We start from the raw sequence: 24,937 nt of genomic DNA on the forward strand, positions 1-24,937 counted from the left end.
GGTGTGGTAAGCATAGCTACAGTGAACATTGAGACACCTAGGAGGATTAAGTTCCACTTCTATGACTTCTAACTCAGGCACTAACTTCCTGTGACCTTGGACAAACCGTCTAGCCCTAAGCAACTCATGTTTGGCAGGCAGCTTTATCTCTAACAATGTAGGGTTGTGGTTGAGTGTAAACTCCAGAGGCAGATCTGCAACTTGGTTGCTGTGTGACAAGAAACAATCCCTTTAACTACTCTGGGCCTCAATTTTTTTTTTTTTTTTTTTTTTTTTTTTTTTTTTTTTTTTTTTTTTTTTTTTTTTACCTGCATATAATAGTTCCTACTAGATTAGGCTGTTGTGAAGACTAGATACATTAAGGAATAAAGGGCTTAAAAGAGTATCCACCGAACAGTGAGCACTATGCAAATATTAGTGATTATTATCCATCAAATACAGAGATACGGGGTGGATTATCTCTAGGTTCATTACATTTCTAATATTTCACGGGTCTGAGTTTCCAATTCCGGACATGTTTCATTTTCTTCATGAAGCCATTCTCAACTATTCCAACCTATGTTCACCTCTTAAAAAATGAAAACAAAACACAACAAAACTATAGAATTTACTGTAACATTCATTTAACTTTAGTCAAGAGGTTTTTTATTCTTAATAACATAGTAACAGTGATGTTAGTAATTGTAAATGTCCTGACCTATGTTATCCTTGTTCCACATCTATGGTGCCCTTACTACGGTGAGCCTCTCTCTACAACGAGGAGACAGAAATATTCAGAGATTAAGAGATATTCAGAGATGTTAGTAATTGTAAATGTCCTGACCTATGTTATCCTTGTTCCACATCTATGGTGTCCTCACTACGGTGAGCCTCTCTCTAAAATGAGGAGACAGAAATATTCAGAGATTAAGTGACCCACCAAAGTCACCCAGCTAGAAAGTAGTAGATAGGGGCCATGTCAGAACCTACACTCTTAGCTACTCTGTTAACTCCCAACTCTACTGTATCTTTACTATCCCTAGCATGTTCTCCTCTCTTCTCCAACTTCCCAGTATACTTTTCGAAGTCAGGGATTATTTGGCTCAGGGAGGCATTTTTGTTTTTTATTAATGCATAAGAACTGTATCCTAAATCAATAAATACTTAAATATTTGTCTATTATCTTGGCATTTTAACTACACAAGTAATTTATACAATTTCTAAAATGGAATAACTAAAAACATGGCTTAAAAATCGTTTGATCTGCTAAACCATTATTTTTTCTAATTGTGAGTTATGAATAGTCATGCGTGTTTCCTAGAGAACACTATGCATAGACAATCTACCATACAAACTAGAGAAAGAATGAGATCTTTCACAAATTTTTAATGTATATGCTTCCACAACTGTAGCATCTCCTCCTTTTGGGCTGGTAATGGAGCAAAATGGAAAGAAAGCTAATGTTTACTTTTTGGAGAACAATTTATTCATTATAGCTATCTAGAGAAGATATATTAGCAGCATTGGTAGGTAGAGGAAATGACATCGCAAACCAAACCCTTTTACTGCTAGATCAATCAAATGTAATCATTTTGAATTTGTTTTAACTGTATTGTTGGTGTTACTATTTTGAAAACTGTAGCTTATGAAATCCTCTGGCCTCAAAACAGGATATACATTAAATACACACTGACAATGTCTTTCTTCTATAAAGCCACTGAGGTATCAAGTATTAACCTGTGTGCCAAAATTCTGACATAAAATATCTCATTTAATCATTACATCAACCCATTTACTTTCCCTAACTTTTACATAAGAGGCTCAATAAAGTTAGGTGATTGGCCCAAGTTCACAAAAATGCTAAAATGTAGAACTAAGCACTGAACCTATATGAGCTGGCCTCCAAAGCCAACAGGACACCTTGTGAGATTAGAGCAACTTGAAGATCTCTACTTCAGGGCTGAATAATCCTCTAAGGTTAGTAATTCCAGTATTTCTTTCAGGTACAGCAGGAATCTATTTTTCTTATATTTAGCATGCAGAGGCCAATTGGTGAAACTCTTAAATTTGAATTTGTCTTCCTGTAGCTTTTGCTTTTCCATGGAAGCTAAAAATATAAGGATTTGTTACCATTAAGAATGAGTACACTAATACTCATGAAATGCTTTGGGTCAAACACATCTAGTCTGGTACAAGTACAACCACGGCCTAATGTTTGATTCATTGGGGTAGAAGCTATTTTATAAAGATGATCTTGGGTCATTCACAATTTAATCAGCCAATTACTTTTATATGGGCTTCCAGAAGGCCATCTCTAAAGTCAAATATCATTTCTTCACAAGTGGTATTACAGCAAGGGTCCCATGGATTAATTTTTATCATTTAAATAAGAGATGATCATAAAATTAGCACCCTTCTAATATAGTTCTCATCTTGATTATTGCTATTTAACTGGTGAAATTTTTTTCTTCAAGCTGAGTGAACACTATAATTATTATTGCTTTCCATTGTAAAGGTTGCATCTTAATTGAAAAATAAACACTTTTTTTTAATTTTCAATGAATACGTGAACTTCAAAATCAACAAAAACATTGAAGATGCAGGCAATTTTGCTAGACCCACAAATTAAAGTGTCCTTGATCAACCAGAATTCATAACCCGTAATCTTAAACATAAGATGCTAACTGATCTTATAACCTGGCCAGTATCACAAGTACCAAATGTTTTCAGCTCAACTTTCTGCTTATAAATCCCTGATGGTCAAAGCAACAGTAGGTTTGAACAAACACTTCTGAATGTCTTCTGACAGTGTCACTGTGGATAGGTACTGAACTGCAGTGTGATCAATGGTAAAAGGTCAAGCTGTTCTTACAATTATTTTAGAGTATGTATAGAGACAGGCTATAAGTTGGTAGGTATAGATATCATTTCTGAGTATGGCAAAAACAAAAAAAAACAACAACACAAAAAAGTAAATTGATCAAAATGAATGCATTTCATCACAAATATTATATGAATTGTACACTTTGTTTATTTCATATATATTTGTAGATATATAGAATAAAAGCTTATAGCATTGCCTTTTATGTCCAAACATACATGTGTAATATATTCCATATAAACACACATAATGTTATACATATCTGTGTGTGTGTGTGTGTGTGTGTGTGTGTGTGCGTGTGTGTGCTGTGAGTGGTATGCAAGTTTTTCTAGGGGAAGGTAATGTTATCATCCCTGTTTTATGTGGAAGGAACTGAGGCACAATGATGTGAAGTTGCTTATTCAAGGTCACATACTATTAAATGGCAGAGATCTGAACTCCAGGGTCCAAGATCTATTACCTTGCTCATATGCAGTATATTGTTCTCAGTCCCCCGAGAGAATGCCATCACTTCATATTATACGACTTTAGTGTTTGAGCGTTAATACTATATAAGAGCATGAACAGATATTTAAAATGTAATGTACTATCAGACAAAATGCCAAATGTGATGTTCAGCTGACTTCAGCATATTAGTAGCAAATGTCTCTGACCTAATTATATGATACTTTATTGTAAACAGTGTCCCAAACACAATTTAAAAATTCTCTTTTGAGAGCACCATTATTTTGTTAAGCAGACATTCAGGATTCCTGAAACTAAAGGCTTATGTATACACAGAACTTAACCACATTTCTACAATTCAAAGCATGAGGATGAAGATTTTCATAGAGTCATAGGGAATTTACAGGGCTGTCTACTCCACCCTTAATTTCCATATATGTGTTATTTTGTACATTACGTTATAAATTAGAAGACACTTATAAATAAGAAACATTTTTATAACAGTTTTATTTTTCCTGAATGTATATCATACAAACATATAGACTTGTACATATGTGCACATGCACTTGGCAAAAATATTTACATGAATTTTTTTCACTTGTGGAGTCACAGCATTTCGATAAATGAGTGGTTGCCACAGTTTGCTGTGTGCTATCGTGTGCACAAGAGCAAATGTCACGTGAGTCCTGGTTCTGCCATTCACTATTTGTAGGACTCTGGTTATTGCACTAAACCTGTATGAGCCTTGTCTGCCCTGCTCCCGTCCCAGGGTACTGTGAAGAGCAAATGAGTTGACGGATGTGAAAATGATCTATGAACTCTAAACTGCTAAGCAAATAAAAAAGGAGATTGGTGCTATCGCTACTATTGTTTTTATCTTTCATTCCATAGCATCTAGCATAATACCTGGCACTCGGGATGTTTGTTGTCTAAACTTATTTTTCATTATGAGGAAAAAAAAAGCTTTCTGGTTCTTAACCAAAACAACATGCTGCATTTTACCAAAATAAAGATGCCAGATCTTTAGATGCTAAAACTGTTATCCACTTAACTATATAATTAATATCAAAATGAGAGTATTTTTTTCTCATTTCATAATCACAGCATTTGTATTTTACTATGCTTCCAATTATTGTAATTTTGCATTAAGGTTTAGGAAGCATTTTAAAACCAGTCCTAACCAAAAAAAAAAAAAAAAAAAAAAAAAAAAGGTTTTATATATTTAGAGAGAAAGAGGGTAGGGGCGGGAGATTTGCTGATGATTAGAATTTGACAAAAAAAAATTTAAGAAAAGTAAGAATGGAGTATTTTAAACAAAACACAGAAGGAGCCATTTGGATATGTGGGTCTCCTTATGTGTACTTCAGGTAACTACCTCTAAATATATATAAACGGATAGTTCTGTACATTCCATAAGCACATTATCCAAACTTTCAGAAATTGCCATTTAAAGGCCAAGGACCTAAATTTTCACTTTGTGATCAATGGGACAGCTTTATCACAAGATGAGGTGACTGAAGTGTATTGATTAGCTGATAACCTTCTAATGCACCGGCCTTTAATCTGCAATAAAACAGTGAATGTAAGGAGAGCTTTCAGAAAGGAATACAGGGCTTGATTTTCCTAGTGGAAAACAATGTCGAGAGGCTCAGTATGGCAAAAGACCCAGAAAAACAGAGCGATGACATCCAGTTACTTGGCTTTCCCAGCAGACCCGTGAGTTGAGGCAACTGTGTCACCTGACATTCTACCCCAGTGCCAAGAACCAGAGTGAAATCAAATCAACATAATAAGGCTGTTGTGTCCATGAGGATGGAGAAAAACAACCTCAAACAGCAGTAAAAGTTCACTTCACAGCATGACTGCCATTTCAAAGGAAAAGCTAACACTACTGAAGTGAACACTTCAGTATTACACATATATCTTGATAGGAATGAGCCATTTTTACCGGAGTCCAGCGGCCTTAACAGTATGTGACAGAACTTTTGCTGGCTAATCTGTGGCTGAAAGAAACCCTAAGAAAACCTTATGTTTGGGCCTTAAATATCAGTATTAAAAGGTTCAGGGGGAAAGGTGGAGAAAGGGGGATAGATTTCTTTCTGATCAAAATTTATCCAGAACTGGGTATTGGCTTCTAGGTCTTGATCATAATTAATGTGAAAAACCCAAAGAACAGTAAACCGTGATTATGTACAAACACATTAAAACTGATAGAGTAGATAAACAAAAACTTGGCATAAAGATATATCAAACTGAATTTATTCCTTCTTACAACAAAATTAAATTTCTACTAATGGGGTAGCAAAGCTTAAATTACCTTCTTTAACAAGAAAATGGTTGAGAAAAATATTTCCTACTCCAGTGTGACAAATTGAGTCTTTGACAAAGAAAAGGTCACCAGTAAGTGGAAGAATCTAGGTTGGTAAAATTCTTATTTGCCATTTTCCCAACACACAAGTAAAGGTATATGATCTTTCTTGTTTAAAATCACAGAACAGAATAACCTTTCTGGACTTCAGGTTTTTACTTTACAACAAGAGCATGGGTATCATTAATCTATAATGTCTCGCCGAGCAGCAGCTCTGAGATTGTCATGAATATTTACCACTACTTAGGTGATTCCATGAGCCCTACTACTCTGACTAGTACCAATGCTAATACTCCTGGTGGATAAGTAAGAGAAAATCCTCAAGGCAGGAAAAGGCAAAGTCTACAGCCTAGATGAGAAGCAGAAGAGTTCCTAAGTAGTAAGCCCTCCTGTCTTCCTTTCCCATAGCTATGAGCTCAACTAAGTTCACAGAACATCTTTCTTAGGACAAACCCCTATGGAAAGGTTCTCTTGGTCTCTCTCTACCTTGATAAGAAGAATTTTATCAATATCAGTAACAATAACATCAATGTCCGGTATGAAGAACACTCTTTGTTAGTGATGGAAGATTGTTTTTAAGAGTAGTAACAGCTGGTGTACAAAGGACAGGTCAACGATTTCTGTCTCTAAGGGTACCTGGCTGGCTCAGTCAGTGGAACAGGCAACTCTTAATCTAAGGGTCATGATTTCAAGCCCCATGTTGTGTGTACAGCTCACAGTAAAAAAAAAAAAAAAAAAAAAAAAAAAAGATACCAAAAAAAAAAAAAAGAGTAGTAGAAGTTGTGAAACTTTTACAAGTGGGCTAAGTACTGGCCCTGAGGAAGGGAGAAGATCTCCCCAGACAATGCAAGTACGAGCTGGAGATCTGACCTATACAATTTCGATCACCTCATGCCTTAGGTATTTGAAAATTTTATGCCCTAGGTTGTTTGTGTTAAGTAGAGAATACTGAAAACTGTATTGTGAGATTTGATCATCAAATAATATTTATTAGAGAGCTTTCATCTGACAACAGGACTGATCACTGATAATGTCACTTAAGGGCAAATGGCTTTCCATTATCCCTCTAAGAAAAATGAAACGTGGAAAAATAGAAGCAGATAAGTTAACATTAGATTTCAAATGACTTAAGCCCCCTGTGCATAAATATGTTTAAAGCATTTTTTTAAGATTCTAAATATCCAAGAAGCTATTCATTCAATTCACTGAATACCCACATGTGAATTATACCAAGATGTGTAGGACATGATCCATCCTCTATAAACCAACTTAAGTATTATTAAAATTGAGACATATGTAAAGCATTTATGAGCACATAGAATTCATTAATTCTAAGATAAGCAAAGAACAAATGGCATTCATGAATGAAATGACTCATGAATGAGTATGATAGCAAAAATTAGGGTAGGTCGGGGCACCTGGGTGGCTCAGTCGGTTAAGCATCCGACTTCGTATCAGTTCATGATCGCACGGTTTGTGAGTTCAAGCCCCACGTCGGGATCTGTGCTGACTGCTCGGAACCTGGAGCCTCCTTCAGATTCTGTGTCTCCCTTTCTCTCTGCCCCTCACCCCCCTCTCCCTTTCAAAAATAAACATCAAAAAAAATTTTTTTTAATTAGGGTAGGTCAATATTCTGCATATATAATTGCCAGTGGAGTACATGACTCATTTAAAGACATAAGATAATCTTCTTAGTCACTATCACAGGAATTTAGGCATAGGCTAAAAGAGGTACAAACACAGACACTGACAATAATCCACTGGAAAATCTAATGGCCATAACTTTGAGCAGAGTACTTTTTGTAGATCAGCATCTAAATACACAATGACTATTCACTCACACTGTCCCCTATACAATTTCAATCCCTTGACATGGGATAAATACAACCTTATTTATCAGTTGCATGCAGTTTAGAATGCAAGTTCCATGAGAGCAGAGGTATTTTTCTTGTTTGTCCACCACTGTACTATCAGTGTCTAGACAGAACACGGCACATAATACACTCAAAAGATGTTAAGTGAATAAATTTTTAGAGTCTTATAAACCTACTTAACATCCTCAATAAAAATACAAAACTATGGACATTTGCATCAGAAAATAATTTAAACTAAAATCTCATAAGTAAAATAAAAATTGTTATGCTATTAAGATTTATTATTCATATTCCAAATCATAAAAACCAAAGTAATGGATATGGCTCACATTTGTAAGAATACAATCATTCCAATTTTGCAAACAGAAAAAACAAAAAAAAGATTTCCCTATAGTAAGACATAAATAAAGAAGCAATCACAATTCAAGCCTCTTCTATGGGATCTAAAATCACCCCTAACACAATTGTAAAGCCAAAAACTAGGAGTTAACTATGAAACAAACTTCTGACAGGTTTAACAATATGGCCTGTACAGCAAAATGAACTTCTTTGCTAAAGTTTAGATTTAAATAATAGTCAGAATGCATATAAAACCATTACACAAAAGTTGTACAAAGGTACTTTTTCTAACTGAAAGTTTAATTAGGCATCATGTAAACCGGATTTCAATCTGGCCATTTCTGATATACTGTCAATAACTGAGTTCTTGAGTTAACATCATCCTCACCTACTGTCAAGAGCAAGAAATGCTTGTTGGGGGTATAATTCGTTACACTTTTAAAAAGCAACCACCACTGGTTTGTTCCCAGGTTTTGGCACCAAAAAAGAAGGAAGTCAACCACATCAAATCAACCATTTTTACTTACTGCTACACAGTACAAACCATCATTAAGAGAAAATTCAATAACAGAATCAAATACACACTGTGCATCTTAAGTAGATGTTTATGTTATAAAAGAGGGAGAGTAGAAAAAAACGGTAAAAATAAAAACCCATAAAAACACTAAACACACAGTTATGACATAAAGGTCCACATGTACTACTTTAGTTCAAATTATTTCTTCTTTATACCTGACTCCATAAAATTTACATTTCTTATGAAATGGCGACCCAACAATGTACTTATTTTCATGACTGCTTTGACCTTATTTGCAAATACTAATAAATGTTGTTTTTTGCTCTTTTTTATTCATTAGTATACATAAGTATATGTATGTATATTAAAAATACTGGACCAAAGAATATAATATTTTATGTAAGCTTTCCAACAAATACTGTTTAAGCTTTTAGCTTAATAAGCCCAGTAACTGCATAATGATATATTAATTTAATATTAAGTAAAATTTAACCAAAGATGGCACAGATCACTTGCCCTAAAATAATTTGTTACTAATTATAGGCAGAGTAAATGGAAAGGATTTATTGGCATACTTTCTTTGATCATATTACTGAAGTCAGTTTCTAGGATAATGTGTTAAACTAAAGGCCAAATTTAAGAGGACATATAAAATAGGAAAGAAAAAGCTAAAAACTTGGAAGTGAAATGTATAATTTCAGTTTTCAGCCATAACAAAGCAACAAACTCCAGTTTTGTGGGGAGTTGAGTGTTACTTTGTCTTTTGGTTTTCACTCTGAACCATCTACCTTAGGAAGAATGAGATGATAAAACCAAAAATTTTGAAAAGAATCTATCAGAACAGACTTGATTAAAACTGATGCAGATTTCTAGCTATAAGTATATAGGCACAGTAATCTCTATTTACACATATTTCTCCATTAATTGTGGTTTTTCTAAAGTCTACCTTTTTATATTCAGCAAGCATTCACCATATTAGATACTAACACTTCTTTTTTCCTTGAATGTGGAAAAAGTGCCATAATCATAATGTGTTCCAGGCTGGAGAGATTATTTATTTCCTTGTCATTTTACAGATAAGTAAACAAAGGTTACCTGACATGTCCAAGGTGTATGATTTAGAGTTTGTTTCTTCTATTGAACTTGATAGATTCTAGGTTATCTAAGGCAAAATTTCTTATAAGATGTAGCTTTTTTGGGGCGCCTGGGTGGCGTAGTCGGTTAAGCGTCCGACTTCAGCCAGGTCACGATCTCGCGGTCCGGGAGTTCCAGCCCCGCGTCAGGCTCTGGGCTGATGGCTCAGAGCCTGGAGCCTGTTTCCCATTCTGTGTCTCCCTCTCTCTCTGCCCCTCCCCCGTTCATGCTCTGTCTCTCTCTGTCCCAAAAATAAATAAAAAACGTTGAAAAAAAAATTGTAAAAAGATGTAGCTTTTTTTCTACTGGCTTTGGGTTTTCATTTGAAAAATACATTCTTGGTGAAATAATCTAGCACCAAACTGCTTGTTTTGCTGACAAGGTCGTCACCAGACACTAAACTGTGATAAGCATAACGCAGATGTGCACAACCAATGGAAGAGTAGATGGTCTGATGACAAGAATCCCTAGTGGATGCACCTGGAACCGGGTGGGGCCACCACCTGTTGGTTCTCTGATGGGAACCAACCCTTATAAGGGGTTGATCCCTTATAAACTAGAGGGGAAGATCCCTTACAAACTAGGACTGATTCTACTATGACCAGTGAGCAATGACTGTCTCAAGGTAAATGTAAGAGAAAAGAAGTAGAAAGTCATCTTTGGAACTGGAAAATACAAATAATTCTAGCAAAGACAAAAAAACTAAGGAGCTATTTTAACAATATCATTTTTCTATAGACTTCATTTTTAATTTCCTGGTGTATTTAAATAAGAAAATGACAGTGTATTACTTACATAAAAATTTCCAGAAACTACATGTATCACATCATGAATTGTATATGTTTATGAATAGTAGAGCCCATCCTAAACTTAATTGCAAAAGACTGATACCGCTGCCGTTGTTGCACAAGTAAGTAAATGACAACTAAGCGAAATGTCTGACCCTGTGTTGTGTGGAAAGCCTACATCAGAATCCTCTAACAGCTCATTAGAAATTAGGGGACCCAATTCCACACCTGAAAGTCAAGCTCTCGTAAGATAGGGAACATGAAGCTGCATTTGAACAAGCTTTCCAAACTATGCTTGTTCATTTCCAAGTGTGAATAAGATTACTGGACTTCTGTAGAATTACATATCTGAGTACTTTCAAAATATTAATTAAAACACATTTCAAATGCTTATCTTCTCAAATGGGGTGCAAGATAAAATCTAAACCTGATAAATTAAGAAGTTGCAGTGTAAGGATATTATTTAACATGTGGCATAAATGAAAAGGCATTAGAAAGAAGAAAGAAAGAAAGAAAGAAAGAAAGAAAGAAAGAAAGAAAGAAAGAGAAAGAAAGAAGAAAGAAAGAAAGAAAGAAGAAGAAAGAAAGAAAGAAGAAAGAGAAAGAAAGAAAGAAAAGAGAAAAGAAAAAGGTTGCCTAAGGAAAATGGGGAACGATCTTATTTGTGGGTTTTTTTTCCTACTCTATGAACATACTGCTTTGATAAAATATTCAAAAAGACAAAAAGAAAAAGAAAAAAGCCCAATACACCTGAAACAACAAAAACAATACACAAAGGAAACAGAATCTTCAAGCGCTAGCTACAGCTTAGATCTCAAGCAATACTACCTAAGATGAGGAAGGCAGGAGGCTACTCATCCTTGAAATGGATGGTTTGAGTCTGACTATAGTGGCATGTTTAAAAATGCCTCAATTTTTTTTAAAGAAAACAAAACACAGTAACAAACTCATGTTCCCAAATCCCAGAAATGGAATTCCTCTCTGAATATATGCTCACCTTCTGGTAAAGAAACTGTAGGAATGAAAGACAATGTCTTCCTGGCCAGTCATATCCAAAAAGTGAAACAGGCAAGAAAGGTTTCAAAATTAGTAATAAAAAGCAAACTTAAAAAAAAAAAAAAAGCAAACTTTTATAAAGTACTCACTATATGTGTAGAAAGGAACACAGTGCAAAAAGATAGCTTAGTAGAAAAGCAGAAAAAATAAACAAAAATGACACATGCATGGAACTTCCCTATCCAGGATAAGGACGTGTTAATTTAAAAGAAAGTATTCAGTCAGGGTCTGCATACACTTCTCTGGCTTCAGTTTCTTAAAAAGAAGATTTGCAATAGTAATCTGTTAAGGTCCTCCTTCCCCCGGCCCCATGTAACTGCAAAAAGGACCAAAGTACTATGTTTTTTTTTAAATTTTTTAATTCGTAAGAAAAAGAAGTATAGCTACGACTTTTATTTATTTGAACAAGGTATCACCCACGTAATAGAGGCTTTAAACAGCTGAGACCCCACACACTGGTTTGTCCTGATTCTTTTCAGTTGGGCCACCAGTGCCATATTACAAATTTCAATTGAAGTATACAAACTTGCAAGCTTTTAATATTTGCTTTGTGATGCACAAACATAGCAGAGTCAAGGTTATTATTATTCCTTTAATGACACTATTCTAACTGAATTCCATTCCACTATTCTTTCTTGAGTGTAAGAGAAAGGAGTACAGTTACAAAGATCTATCCCGCTGGGAATTTTTGCATAACCCTGGTTATACCCCTGGGAATGTTCTGGGAAGAGGTAAAATGTAAATGAGAACACCATCTATCATGTGAATCACTTAGAGAAAACAGTGAAAGGAACTAATATAACCAAATGGAAGCAAACTAGTTAGAAAACTTATATTATTGCAGTGAAAAAAATGATATGCAGTAGATTTCAAAAGATGAGTGCTACAACTAAAATGTAAAGTATGTAGTTTAAAATATAAGATTATTAATGTATAAATTTAAAGCACATAATCTACAAAACTTCAGTTTATATACAGATGTGCATCTAATTTGGAAAGATAAGGCTAATCTACCTTCTAAATATTCTTTAAATTCTCTTTTCTGAAAAAGACAGAATTCTACTTCCTCTGGACTAAAGCATATCTTAAAGTAATTCTGCTTTATTCAGCAGAGTGTCTGAGTTCTGAAAAGATTTGTTTCTAAGTCATAAACAATTTGTGATAGCCAAGTAATCTTTTCTTATAGCCTCCATTCACTTCCCAGGATGGACTTGTAGGGAGTTGTTTTGTTTTTGTTTTTGTTTTTTTCATTTGCTTTTGATGTCTACATAGGTGTTCCAAAAGTCAGCACCCTTCAAAACGATCAGCAGCAAGCTATAGATCTTTCTATTCTGGATTTCCAATTGACATGTTTTAGAAGTAAAAATAAAGAATGGGAATATTTTTAGGGAAAACCCAAGTATTATGGTTTAATCTCATTTTTCACCATGTTTGAATGCTCTGTTCTCTACTTTTCTACATAGATTTACACATTACAGACAAATGCATGCTCTGTAATCCAGTGATGAGCAGACTTTAGCTGTTCATTCTCCTAACCTACATTTATCAAAGGGCTAAAGCAATAAAAAGAGAAGCATTTTATGTGGTTGAGGTAGGTAAGGAAATCTGGTTATTTACATTTGAAAAAAGGGCCCCATAGAATTTGTAGATGGGCCACACAGAGGGGGTGGGGTTTCTTTCTATTCCTAGAGATAGGATGCCTCTGCTCCACTAGGCATTCCCAGAGAAGAATCGAACATTTGTATAGGGCATTTAGCAGACAATCTAACCTTTCAGTTCCAATATTTGATAACCTCTTGCCTCCAGAAATCCTTAGAATTTAATTCATATACCCTATTTCTCTTTTTAAATCATTTTCCTTTGTTCTGTTCTCAATGAATGAACATCGAAATTAGCTGTTCACCATCTTCTGAACAACAGTTTTTTATGTCAATGAAAATGTGAAATAAAGCACATCTCCATTTCCTTTTCATTAGACTATTTCAGATTTATTTTCACCTTTGTTTAGAGGTCTCCTTCATAATTAGGTGTTTTATTCACAAGTCCCAGAACCTCACTTGTTAAACTGTAAATATTCACTACTGAGGACAAATAAAACTTTACCATTGTGAAAATTTTGGCTAAACAATCATGGTTTTAGCATGTTTTTCCAAAATGAGATTACATCTATTGTTTTAAGGCGTAATCATGTATTTCTACCTTAAGAAGGGAATTAAGACTTTGAAAAGACTTAGGAGGAAAAAAGTCCTAAGAAGCAGATAACATTTAGGGTAACCACTTTATCTTCTGTGCTGCTGTATTTGCTAAACAGATATGCTCCTAATCCTGCAACAGTTTAGTCTTATTGAAGAAAGACATGTATCTAAAATGTTACAAGGTGCTGTGGAGTCTCACTCTGCAGGGTATGGACGGCAAGACAAAGTCAGGCAAGACTTCAACACGGTGACGCCTAAGGGGAGTCTGGAGTAGGAGGTCTGCCACCACCACAGAGCAAAAGCACAAGTTTAAAAAAGCAAAATGAGCCACATGTACAAAGGCAGAGAGACCTAAAACAGCGTCATCTGTTCCGAGACCTGAAAAATTAGAAGGGCTCAAGCTCAGCAGATAGGGAGGAACCAGGTGCTGGGCTGGCAAAAGTTAAAACTGACATAGCAAGTCGAGGTCCAGATTGTAGAATAATGTTCTGGAAGACTTTGCTCCGAAGGGAGTTTAAGGAGAAAATTAACAAGGTCAGACAGCTATGTATTAATGCCACTTCAGAGAATGCATTGGGAGGAGGGAAAACTGAAGGCAAGAACACCAATTAAAAGGCTTATGCACTAGACCAGTCAAGACAGAATGTGGGTGTGAACCCAGAGCATGAAACAGAGATAAGCAGAGACCACAAAATGAAGAGATTTTTGAAAGGCAGAATCAACAACTTGGTAAGGTAAGCAACTGAAAGTGTACAGTAAAGAACTGGGAGGGATTGAAGATAAAGATTTCCCGCTTGGATGGTGATGTCATCAACTGGGAAAGGCAAGGGAAGCAGACGAGAGAGGCTGATCAGGAAAAATCGTAACAATAATTTCCACACTGGCCTGGCTGAGCAGGAATTGTCTGTGGAACACCACGGGTAACAGTGTTTTACGCCAATGCCAAGCTAAGAGCGGAGGGTTGAGTCCGGATGTGTTGCATTTTTCTGACTTGGCACAAGCATCAAGGATGAGTTGGTGGAGCAGTGAAGATGCCCAGTAGACAGGGGCAGAGGGGACACACACGCTAGAGATAATGATGTGGGAGACATCACTACACAAAACTGGGCTGACCACTACCGCAGCCAAGAGCCACATGTCTATTCATATCTAAGGTCGTAAAAATTAAACAAAAAAATTCCCATCTTCAGTCTCATGAACCACACTTCATGTGCCCAGTGAGCAATGTGTTTAGTGGCTATAATGCCAAATGCTTCAGATACAAATCACTTCCATCATCACAGATAGTTCTACGGGACTTTGCAGGGATGGCACATGTTAAATAAGAGCAAAGGCTTGCAGACAGAACCCTAGGGAAACAGAAGGGCAGGAAGATGAGTGGAGTGAAGAGGAGTTATCAAAGCAGTAAAAAGGGAAAGGAAAAAATCACCCCACTGTGGACCACGAGAACAAAGAGTTCAAGGACACAAAAGAGTCAAGAATTTGAAAAACTGAAAAGACACCAAAATAAGAAAAGGAACGAATTTGTATTTTTTGGTAGTGATTTTACCCTTGCATTTGGTATAGTATTGGAAGCATTACCAATTTCTTCAGATGTAAAATGACTCAAGGAGAATACTTCTCGCACTCAGATGACAGGTTTAACTTTTAGAAAACACTCAAATGTCCAGAAAGAGCAATGCTAGAAGTGTGACCATTCCCTTCCCACACTGTAAAGAAGAAAGGCAGGCCTTGCCTAGCCAGCATCCTTAGATGTCATCTTTCTGGGAATTTCTAAGAATCTCTAATTAGTTCTACATCATTGTTGAATAGGCTTCTTGAAATCGTATTCTAATAACTATATTCAGACATTAAACAGCACACAAAATTATCTTCTCAGATCAAAAATTAGGCTGAGAGAAGACCAGTTACCAGGGGCTGGGGGCAGTGGGGAGTTAGTTTTTAGTAAGCACAGAGTTTCAGTATGAGATGATGAGAAAGTTCTGGAGGTGGCCAGTGTCGATGTTTGCATAACAACGTGAGTGACACTGAACTGCCCACTTATAAAATGGCTAAAATGGTAAATTTTCTGTTACGTGTATTTTACCACAATCAAGCAAAGAAAACTGTAATAGAGCTCAACTAAAACACTGGAGAGGATATGGATATAACCTCTCACAACTCTTGACACCTGGGGAATTGAAAACACCAAACATAAAAGGGGAAAACATGGCTTACAGACATCTGTTTCTCAAAGTCACAGAGGTATCTGTAGGAGATGTGTGATATTAGGTGTGAGAATATGGGTTTGCTAAATTGTAAGGTGGAAAGCATTTCTGGTAGCTATTGATACTGCCCCCTGTGAAACTGTCAGTGGTCTGGAAAAAATGAGACAAGTTAGAGCTTTAAGGGGTACTAATGAATGAAAACGTATTAGGTCAGTTTCATAATCAAGATGGCATTTATACCCCTTTCTTTACTATTTACACCTCAGGTCCACAGCTGTAGTTAGTTGGTAGAATGGCAAAGCCTAAGTAGAGAAGGAGCCCCCGAGGCAGCCATGTTTGTACAAGCATAATGCTCACTCGGGGATTCCTGGGAGGCGAGCATCCTGTGAATCACAACTCACGCATTCTCTGACAGGCCCTAGAGCAAGGCTCAGGGAAAGAAATACTGGAAGGGATCTTAAGAGAAGCCAAGGGCTCCGTCCATGCGTCTTACTGTAACTAGGAAGCAGAAAACGAAGGTAAAAACTAAATCAAAACAAGTGCAAGTTCATGAATGTAAAATAATACGAGCCAATGCATTTGTATAAGTTATTCAATAAATAATCTCACATGGATGTTAACTACTGACTTTCTCCCATCAGCATTTAGTCTTTTTCTCGTGAACATAACAAAAAAAAAATTGTAAGTAAACACTTGCACGTTCATGGATCGCACCCTATTTCTTCTCCGAGGATATTAACCGAATACAGAGAATAGGACCATCTTTTAATCAAAACAGTTTTCCTTGGCTACTCTTTGGAGCTCTACTCAGATCATATAGGGACCCTGCTGATGTCACAACTTGACAAATATAATCATCTCATGACTGTAAGCTAGAAAGGTACCAACATAATGCAAGAACAGACACTGGAAGTAGAAACCAACCAGAGAGAAAGAAGGAAAGAAGGAAACAAGAAAGACAGAAAAATTCAAGAGATGAGTCATACTATACTTACAACTTTCAGTCTGATAGTCTGGCACAAACTGCTCATCATTGTCAGGTACCTGAGCTGAAGAAAAAAAGAAATTAAAAAAAAATTAAGAGAGAAACTGCCAAGGCATAAGGAATGTCAAGTAAGATCTTTCAAGTAAGATCTTTTTCAGCTCCGATCAAACCTGTGATTATTTGCCAATGAGCTCCTATTTCAACCGGTATTGACGGCCATACTTGGGAGGGAAAATAGAAGCAACCATTGATGTCAACTAGAAAACATTTTATGTCAGAAATGTAATTGGGGCAGTTGTGGTCCCTCTGACTATCACCTGCCAGATGGAAATAAGAGAGACATACAAAATAGAAGAAGCTACAGGATTTCTATTAGCTGCAGTGCTTCTTTGCAAGAATGAAGCAAGAAGTATTTCAATTCACTCACAGCCAGTGCTTCAGCAGCCCATCTAAATTAACTACACAATTTCTTTCAAACGACGTGCAGCTCCACACATCCCTCTGCTTTTTCAGAAATGCCTGCTTCTGGTATGTTCGGCCTATTGCAAATTAGACTGCCATAATTAAAAATGTTTGACCTAAATTTGGGCAAAATAGGCTACAGACTTTTTTTTTTTTTTTAATGAGAGCATTGTCTTATATTTTGGTCGTATATAAGACAATATTGTATTTTAGTGGTTGTGTCATAATACAGTATAAATAATAAAAATAAAGTCAATCTTTTCATACCAAGTATTTTCCTGGCAACTATACAACACTAATGAAAAGAATATCACTAGTTCATCAACCCTCACGTCAAATACCTTCCCTATTTTTAGTAAAGGAAAAAAATACTGAATAGCAAGGACTTAATGCATTCAGCAGCCATCAAAACACAAGGACAGTTTTTCGCTTCTAAAATATTTTCATCACGGTTGATTCAGACATCAAAATAACCTATTCCAAATTAACAAGATATTCCTAAAACAAGTTTTCGGGTATACACACAGATATACATACTCACATATACACAAACTACATAAAACAGAAGTTAGTTACTTTTAATCTGGTAAAAATAGGAGTTGTTCTATTTAACTTTAGCTATGATGTGATTACTAGTATTACTTTACTAGTATTATCTAATACTGAAACGTTTTATCCAGTCAAGTCATATTAAAATAAATGTCAATTAATTTTTTTAAAAAGAGCCTACGCTGAATGGGGAAAGTTTCTGAACAGAATCACTCTTTGCTGAAAAAGTTTTGGATTGGTAGTTGAATGATTTAAGAAAAATTCCCTAGAAAAAGGAATTCTGTATTAAAATTTTTGTATAAAAAAGAAATACAACATAAATAGGATTAAGCATTCTTTTGTGTTGGCTTATTTAATCACATTTTTTAAACGGGAAATGTCCGGCTGAATAAAATTTATATCATGTTTTCAAAAGGAGAACCAATGAAAATCTTGCCAAGTATTAAAATATATACAATGTGACATTAAATTCTTTCCTAACGTTCTCTGTGAACCAGGAGATCAGCTTATTAAAGACAAATTCCATCCTCTGTCACCAAAAATGTTAAGAACTTTTTTCCAAGCTATTAACTGATCAACCAACCTATAATAAAAGCAGAGATTTCTTTTGCCCCCTTCATATTCCACTAATGTCTGCTACCATGGATAACGAAGGTCATGCGAACTTCAAATCATAGTTTTATGACTTCCTATCAGTGTAAACTACATGCATTATTTAACCTATTTGAACTGTATTTTATTCCTCGGTGTAAAAGTGTTAATACAGGTTTTCTGTGACAACTACATGGAATTCTAAATGTGACTTATTTTTTCCAAATTTTCACCTCTCACCCACTTCTTTCAATTCACACACACACAACTCCTCCCGTCATTACAATGCACGTTACACACCTTTAGTTCTCGGGAATTATATTGGAAAGGGATTTAAAAAAACTGCTACAATTTGTACATTAGTATTCTCTAACTATAAACATTTTTTCACATTACAGTAAGCTTCATTTTTCTCACAGAGTTGTACAAGTAGAGTTTTCACACCAAAAAAAAAAAAAATGTTTTCAATATCTACTTAATAAATAACAGCACGTAGACAGAACCAAATCCTACACATTTCTCCATCAAATCCACATGTTTTGGTTTGCCTTCGAAATTAACAGCTAAACAGACATAACTATTGAGATGCAAAATTATCAGCCACAGCAATTACTATGCTTTTTAAAAGCCAACATTTACAAGAATCTAATAAAAATGTAATATCCCTTTACAGGAATAGTTAAAAATAGCTGGTGAGTAACAAAAATATATTTGTAACTGAATATGCTGGTATGAGTGTCCTAAAGGCCAGACATTATTTTTTCCTTACTATCATAAGACAAAATTGCAACTCTGGGATATGTATCACTGCAAGAGAGACATAAAAATCACTGATGATTTTTTTGATACGTGGTACGTGCTAGAATATGTTGGGGAGCAAAAAAAAGCAAAATTTTAGAACAAGCTGGAAGTTATACTTCCAGATACATAGAAAATAGGTGCGTAACAATTTGTAAAAAGAATAAGAATACGAATTGCTGTAGAGCTGCTATTTCTGTTCTAACTCTTTAACATACTGAATAAATACTTCACACTTATGCCTGAACATATTACAGAATTTTAACAAAAAACATATGACTCACATTTTCACAGAAGCTAATCTTAAGGAACTGAATAGACCAAATGAAGCAGGCATGCTACTTAAATAGACAAAGGCTTAAGTATACTTCTAATTTCAAGTTAGAGTAAAAGGAAAGCAGTTAACGAAAAACACACGTTGGATCTGGGCAAGGAAAATATGACAAAGTATTGCCACACTCGTATCATGCGTTTCCTTTTTTCCTCAATTCACGGGAATTCTGTGAAGTAGCAAACTACAGCTGCCTGAAAATTTGTGGCAAGCCATACCAACTCCAAAGTGGAAAATTAACAATAGAGGCCAACCTTTAAAAAATACTATTTTCACTGCTATCTATTATCAACTATGCTTGCAATAATCACCTTTGGGGAATGAAAATGTTTCCCCACACTATGTAATTAAAGAGGAAGGGGAAGAGTAAGAAAGGACAAGGGGGAAAAGTATATACCAAAAGACCAATAAAAGGCTTTCAAGAAGATTAAGCATGTGGATTTTATTGGTAATAGCTGGAGTGGCTCTATCAGTTCATTGCACATTAATAGACAAGTTGCCATCAAGTCTCAGGACTTCAGCTTTAAAAGGGTAGTATCTGCACTCTCAGCTATTTGCTTTACCTAGATTATTATCCAAAGTTGTTGTTTCTCTCTCTCTCTCTCTCTCTCTCTCTCTCTCTCTCTCTCTTTACTGCATAGCAATACAGACTATGAAAAACAAACTCAAAAATATTAATCATGATTCAGATGTCACAGCATCACAAACCCTCGTTTTTAGTTTCAACATACTTTCTTAACTAATACTTCCGGGCACGGTGGCAGTTTGTAAATAGAGTTCCTTTATTTTTATGCTCATGTTGAGCTTTCAGATGAAATAATAATTACTTAAGAAAAGGTGAGAGTTTAAATATTTTCCAAGGTTGGCTGCAGGCAACCTGTTTCTTACAAACTAGGTGTCCGTGAAGTTTTCTTGTAAAGCTATGAAAAAAAAAAAAAAAGTGGGAAAATTAAAAATGGAACAAATGGCAAGTATAAAAGGGGTTAATATTTAATTAAAACCAGTTCTATCCACTGTAACAATGACCTGGAGCCAAACAAGGCGGAAGATGTATGAGTCATTCTTTCTGCCTGTGAATGAGACAGCTGATCTCCTCAGCAATTCCTCCAGACAAGCAGGCAGAACTGGAGTTCTGCCTCCATTCACAAAAACACAGTCCAGCATGAGCCATGTGGCCCAACCGCAATCTTTTCATGTCACACCCTTCCAGAGAGCTAAAGCAAGTCAACTTGAACTTGCAATAAACACACCGATTTTATCGCTCTATCTCAAATACAGCTCGGGTTCATTAAGGTATACATTTAAATAAATGACAAGTTTACAAAATTAAATCTATCTAGACATCTATAGACAGATAGATGATCGATGGATAGATTGACTGATTTATTGCGTTCTGCTTTATAGGGTAACTTGTCACAAAAACCTAAATGTCTAAAACTAGGAAGGAAGAAGAAAAGGAAGAAAGGAAAGAAGGAAGGAAGGAACTAAGAGAATGGAGAGAAGGATGGAGGAAGCAAGGATGGAAAAAATTCATTGAAGAAATGCCTTGTTTTTCTTGCCTATTATTCAGATTTTCTTTATCCTGAGATTAGACTAGATTATTACTGAACTTTGTAGCCTTTCACTTTGAACCAAAGAATTAGAAACGAGTTGCTCTGAATAAACTTAAATTTTATTTTAAATAAAAGTAAAACAACAAGAAAATCAACCTTTGCACAGTGGCATTCTGTGTAATCCTAAAATGAAGCTTCGGGCCACGGAACAAAATAATCATGAAGCCACTAAGCCTGGTTTTATACCACATCCGCTTTTAAAATTAAAATGATTGTACCAACGTATAAGCATTAATTAATACGGCAGTATAAACATATTTAAAGAGACAAAAAAAGAGAGAGAGAAAGCTTTTCTGCATGACAGAGACATCTTTAATACTTGATGCTCTAAAAAAAAAGAAAACAGTACGTTTTAGTTGTCTTTAGCCTCAAATAAGCTTCAATTCCTAACATTAAACTAACCTACAGTGACTTGAAAACTTAAGTGTGGCTTAAGAGCTGTTGTTTCTATTTTCTCTAATACTACGGAGGTCTGACATTATTATTATCATTTTAATTACAAGCTTGTACACAGGTCAAAGGGAATAAAGTTATATTATGAAATCCAAAACATGACACATTTCTTGTAACTGAACCAGAAAAGCAGTATTTCATTAACACTCCTTAGGACCTTCCGGAAAAACTGTATCTAAACTATACCAGATCCAAGATCTATTTAAACAAAGTTTGGTGGGTTTTTTTGTTTTTTTTTTGTTTTTGGCTTTTTGTTTTGGTGAGGGGGGTGGTTTGCAAGTAGACTCTAGATAAAAAGGCATTTATAGAATTCCAATAAATATTTAGAAATATAATACATTTACTTTACCTGCTATCTTTTAATCAAGCCCAAATGAGAAGTCTTGCTCTCATATTTTAGAGTATTTCCTGATACAACAAAAAGAGGGGTCACGCCCCTCCCCCCTACACATGAAATGATTCTTGCTCAAAACTAAGAAATAGGATGGACTTCGGTAATTTGATGCTTTATTCTCATTTCCTGTTTTACGTAAACCACACAACATAACGTAGTTTTTAAAATCTTTAGTTTTTACCGGATCACATTTAAAAGAAAAAACAATACATTAATGGACACATATCCAATTTATGTTCCATTTAAACAAGAAACAGTTATAATTTTTGAAAAATTAAAATGGGTACATTAGGACCAGGTGCATTGTGGGTGGCATTATGTAAGGCGAGTAACAACAGCACCTATTATTTAAAGGGACTTCATTAGAAATTATTTTGAATGTAAATTTAGTATCAGCCACTGAAGTAAAGGCAGACATCTCTACTGTTAACCTATTATTTGAAGGTCACACAACACAAAAGAGAAAAAAAAAAAAAAAGAAGCCCTATCTGCAGGAAGCAATAACTTTTGGTGTAGAAAGGCTGTTCTTGAAGAGTAAACTTAGATTTAAGCGTGGTGGCAGCAGGAAAATTAACTATAACACCACTGAGAAACATTCTACCCTGTGGCAGCAAATCACTGTTGACTTTTGTCCTTAATATTACTGATGAAATGGAACCTCAAGAACATCTAGATCCACACCAAAAACAATGTTCAAAATGTGCTATGTATTCACATTAGATACATAGGAAATTTACGGTTTCTCTTTAAGTTAGTAGGTAAGCTCTAATAAGCAACTTTGGAAGAATGCAATCCTTTTTAAACTCAACTTTATATCCTTCTAGTTATCTTCCTAACACACAAAAGGGTCCATTTTAACTACCAATTTCTAGGACACCATTCACTACAGCATCACTTAAAACAGGATGTTAAGAGTAAGACGTTACCATGATGTTGATAGGATTGATATAGGAACTCATTATTTCATGAGATCAAATAATTGAAATTGCCTTTCTGTCAGTAGCAATCTAATTCAAAAGAAAAAGAATCAATAAAAAATTGTACATAGTAAAATTATAAAGCGGCTTTGGCAAAATTTTAAAAAGACACATATTATTTTTTAAGTGCTACTGTGGTCACTGAAAACGTTATCTTTTCAATTTTCTTCAGAATGAGATGTGAATACGTTAAATTGTGGTATATATGTTAACAGCATTTAAATTTCAGGGTTAATACTTAAAAAGTGATACTAATACAAAGTTACATTCTTCACAAACATATTTTTGATCCTGCTTAAAAATGTAAAATACACTTCCATTCTTCCCCCTAAATTAGAGGATATTAGCAAATTGAGAATACTGGCTCCAACCTTCACCCTCAAATAGTCCCGCCTTATCTACCCCAATTTGTCCTTAGATATAAAACACATTTCATAATTCATAATATTTTACCTATGACTAATCCCTATGTTGCACTTTGAATCTAATTTATAAAAATTCTTACAGGAAAAAACAAATTAAACCCTCTAGGATATATCATTTCCCAAGTATTTAGGGGCTTTGATAACTTTTTAAAAACATAACTTTCATTGGACACAACTTGACTCATATCTAATATGATTTTTAGACCTGTTTAACTTCCCAGTGGGACTCTAACTCTTGAGAGAAACTTGGTTAATCGCCCATGATCTTTTTTTTTTAAAGGGTCAAGAAGCCTTAAAATTCCATGGTCACTTTCTTGGCTACCAACCATTATGAAAAGAAATATAGAAACAGTTCATAGTCTGCCAATCTGGTAATGTTTTAATTTGTGGATGTCCAGAAGGACATAAATAGGCAAACCTAGCCAGAAATAATCTCCTGTAATTTTAAGATCTGTTCTGAGTTCAACACGTGGGATAAGTCAAGTTAAAACGCTAAAGCAAATAATATTATTATATAGAGTTGCTAAAAATACAAATAAATGTGCAGTCTATTAACAAATAGTAAAAAAGAACTCTCCATTATTAAGATTTAAAAAATCATATTAACAGCATTACGTTTATATCATGATAGAATAAATTAACGTAAACTCTTTTGAAAACTGTTTACATTATTCTAAAATGCAGCCTTATCCATAGTTTATAAACAGTCACCCACCTGGGTATTCGATAAAACACCCTGAGGATTAATTCCTGAACTTATTTAAGCTTATGAATTACCTTCTATGTAAAAGTCCATGTTCCTCCAAATACATCAGTCATTTTCCAGGTTTGTTTTACATAAAGCTAAATCTTTCAGATCTGATTTATAGGTACATTAATAATCACGGGTAAGAATATATGTAGTGCAGAGTTTTAAAACAGATTAACTTGGATAAGTTATTGAAATCACTTACCCGAGCGACAAATAAACAAAACAAAAGTAAGAGACTGTAGTAAAACTGATTATAAAATGGCAAGAGTCTGTCACAGAATCCACATTTTAAAATTCCAGAAACAGAGTTGCTATGCACATTCAAAATCTGCCAGCAAGAGCACTGCCTTGGAATCAATGAGACTTAAACATCTAAGAACCAAAAATCTTCAAGAACAATTAAAATGGATATTTCCAGTTATTTTAGATAAGCAAACAAATGCCCGCCTAAACATAATGTCCTCACAACCTTCAACTTTGCAAAACTAACAGATCAAAGTTAACACAAGGACCTCTGTGCAAATTTTTCTGAAAAAAAGTTAAGTTTTAAGGTATAGTATATGTCGCAATACTAAGTAATCTATTGCAATAAGTTTCATTTACAGAGACAAGCAAAATGACCTTTAAATGTAACTAAAGCTTTCATCAATACTCACCTTTTATGAACATGCAAATTAAATCACCCTTTCAAAGGGCTACTAGGAAAGCTATTTAACTTAAAAGATTTATAAAGATTGCAAAAGCTTTTTAGAGAACAAGAATATCAGCAAGACAAAGAAACTTATTTTACATGCTAACAGCAACTTGATGAACTGCAAGCAAGACC

General features: G+C 35.0%; 1 protein-coding gene across 1 annotated transcript in view; it reads right to left on the reverse strand.

Annotated features, from left to right (window-relative positions):
• ETV1 (ETS variant transcription factor 1) overlaps positions 1-24,937 on the reverse strand; it is a 91,383-nt gene that overhangs the window by 62,104 nt on the left and 4,342 nt on the right. Inside the window, 1 exon segment of the mRNA XM_030308041.2 lies at positions 16,778-16,831. Within this exon segment, the coding sequence (XP_030163901.1) occupies positions 16,778-16,831 (54 nt within the window).

Source organism: Lynx canadensis, chromosome A2 (assembly GCF_007474595.2).
Source record: "Lynx canadensis isolate LIC74 chromosome A2, mLynCan4.pri.v2, whole genome shotgun sequence".
In the NCBI taxonomy this organism is placed as follows: Eukaryota; Metazoa; Chordata; class Mammalia; order Carnivora; family Felidae; genus Lynx; species Lynx canadensis.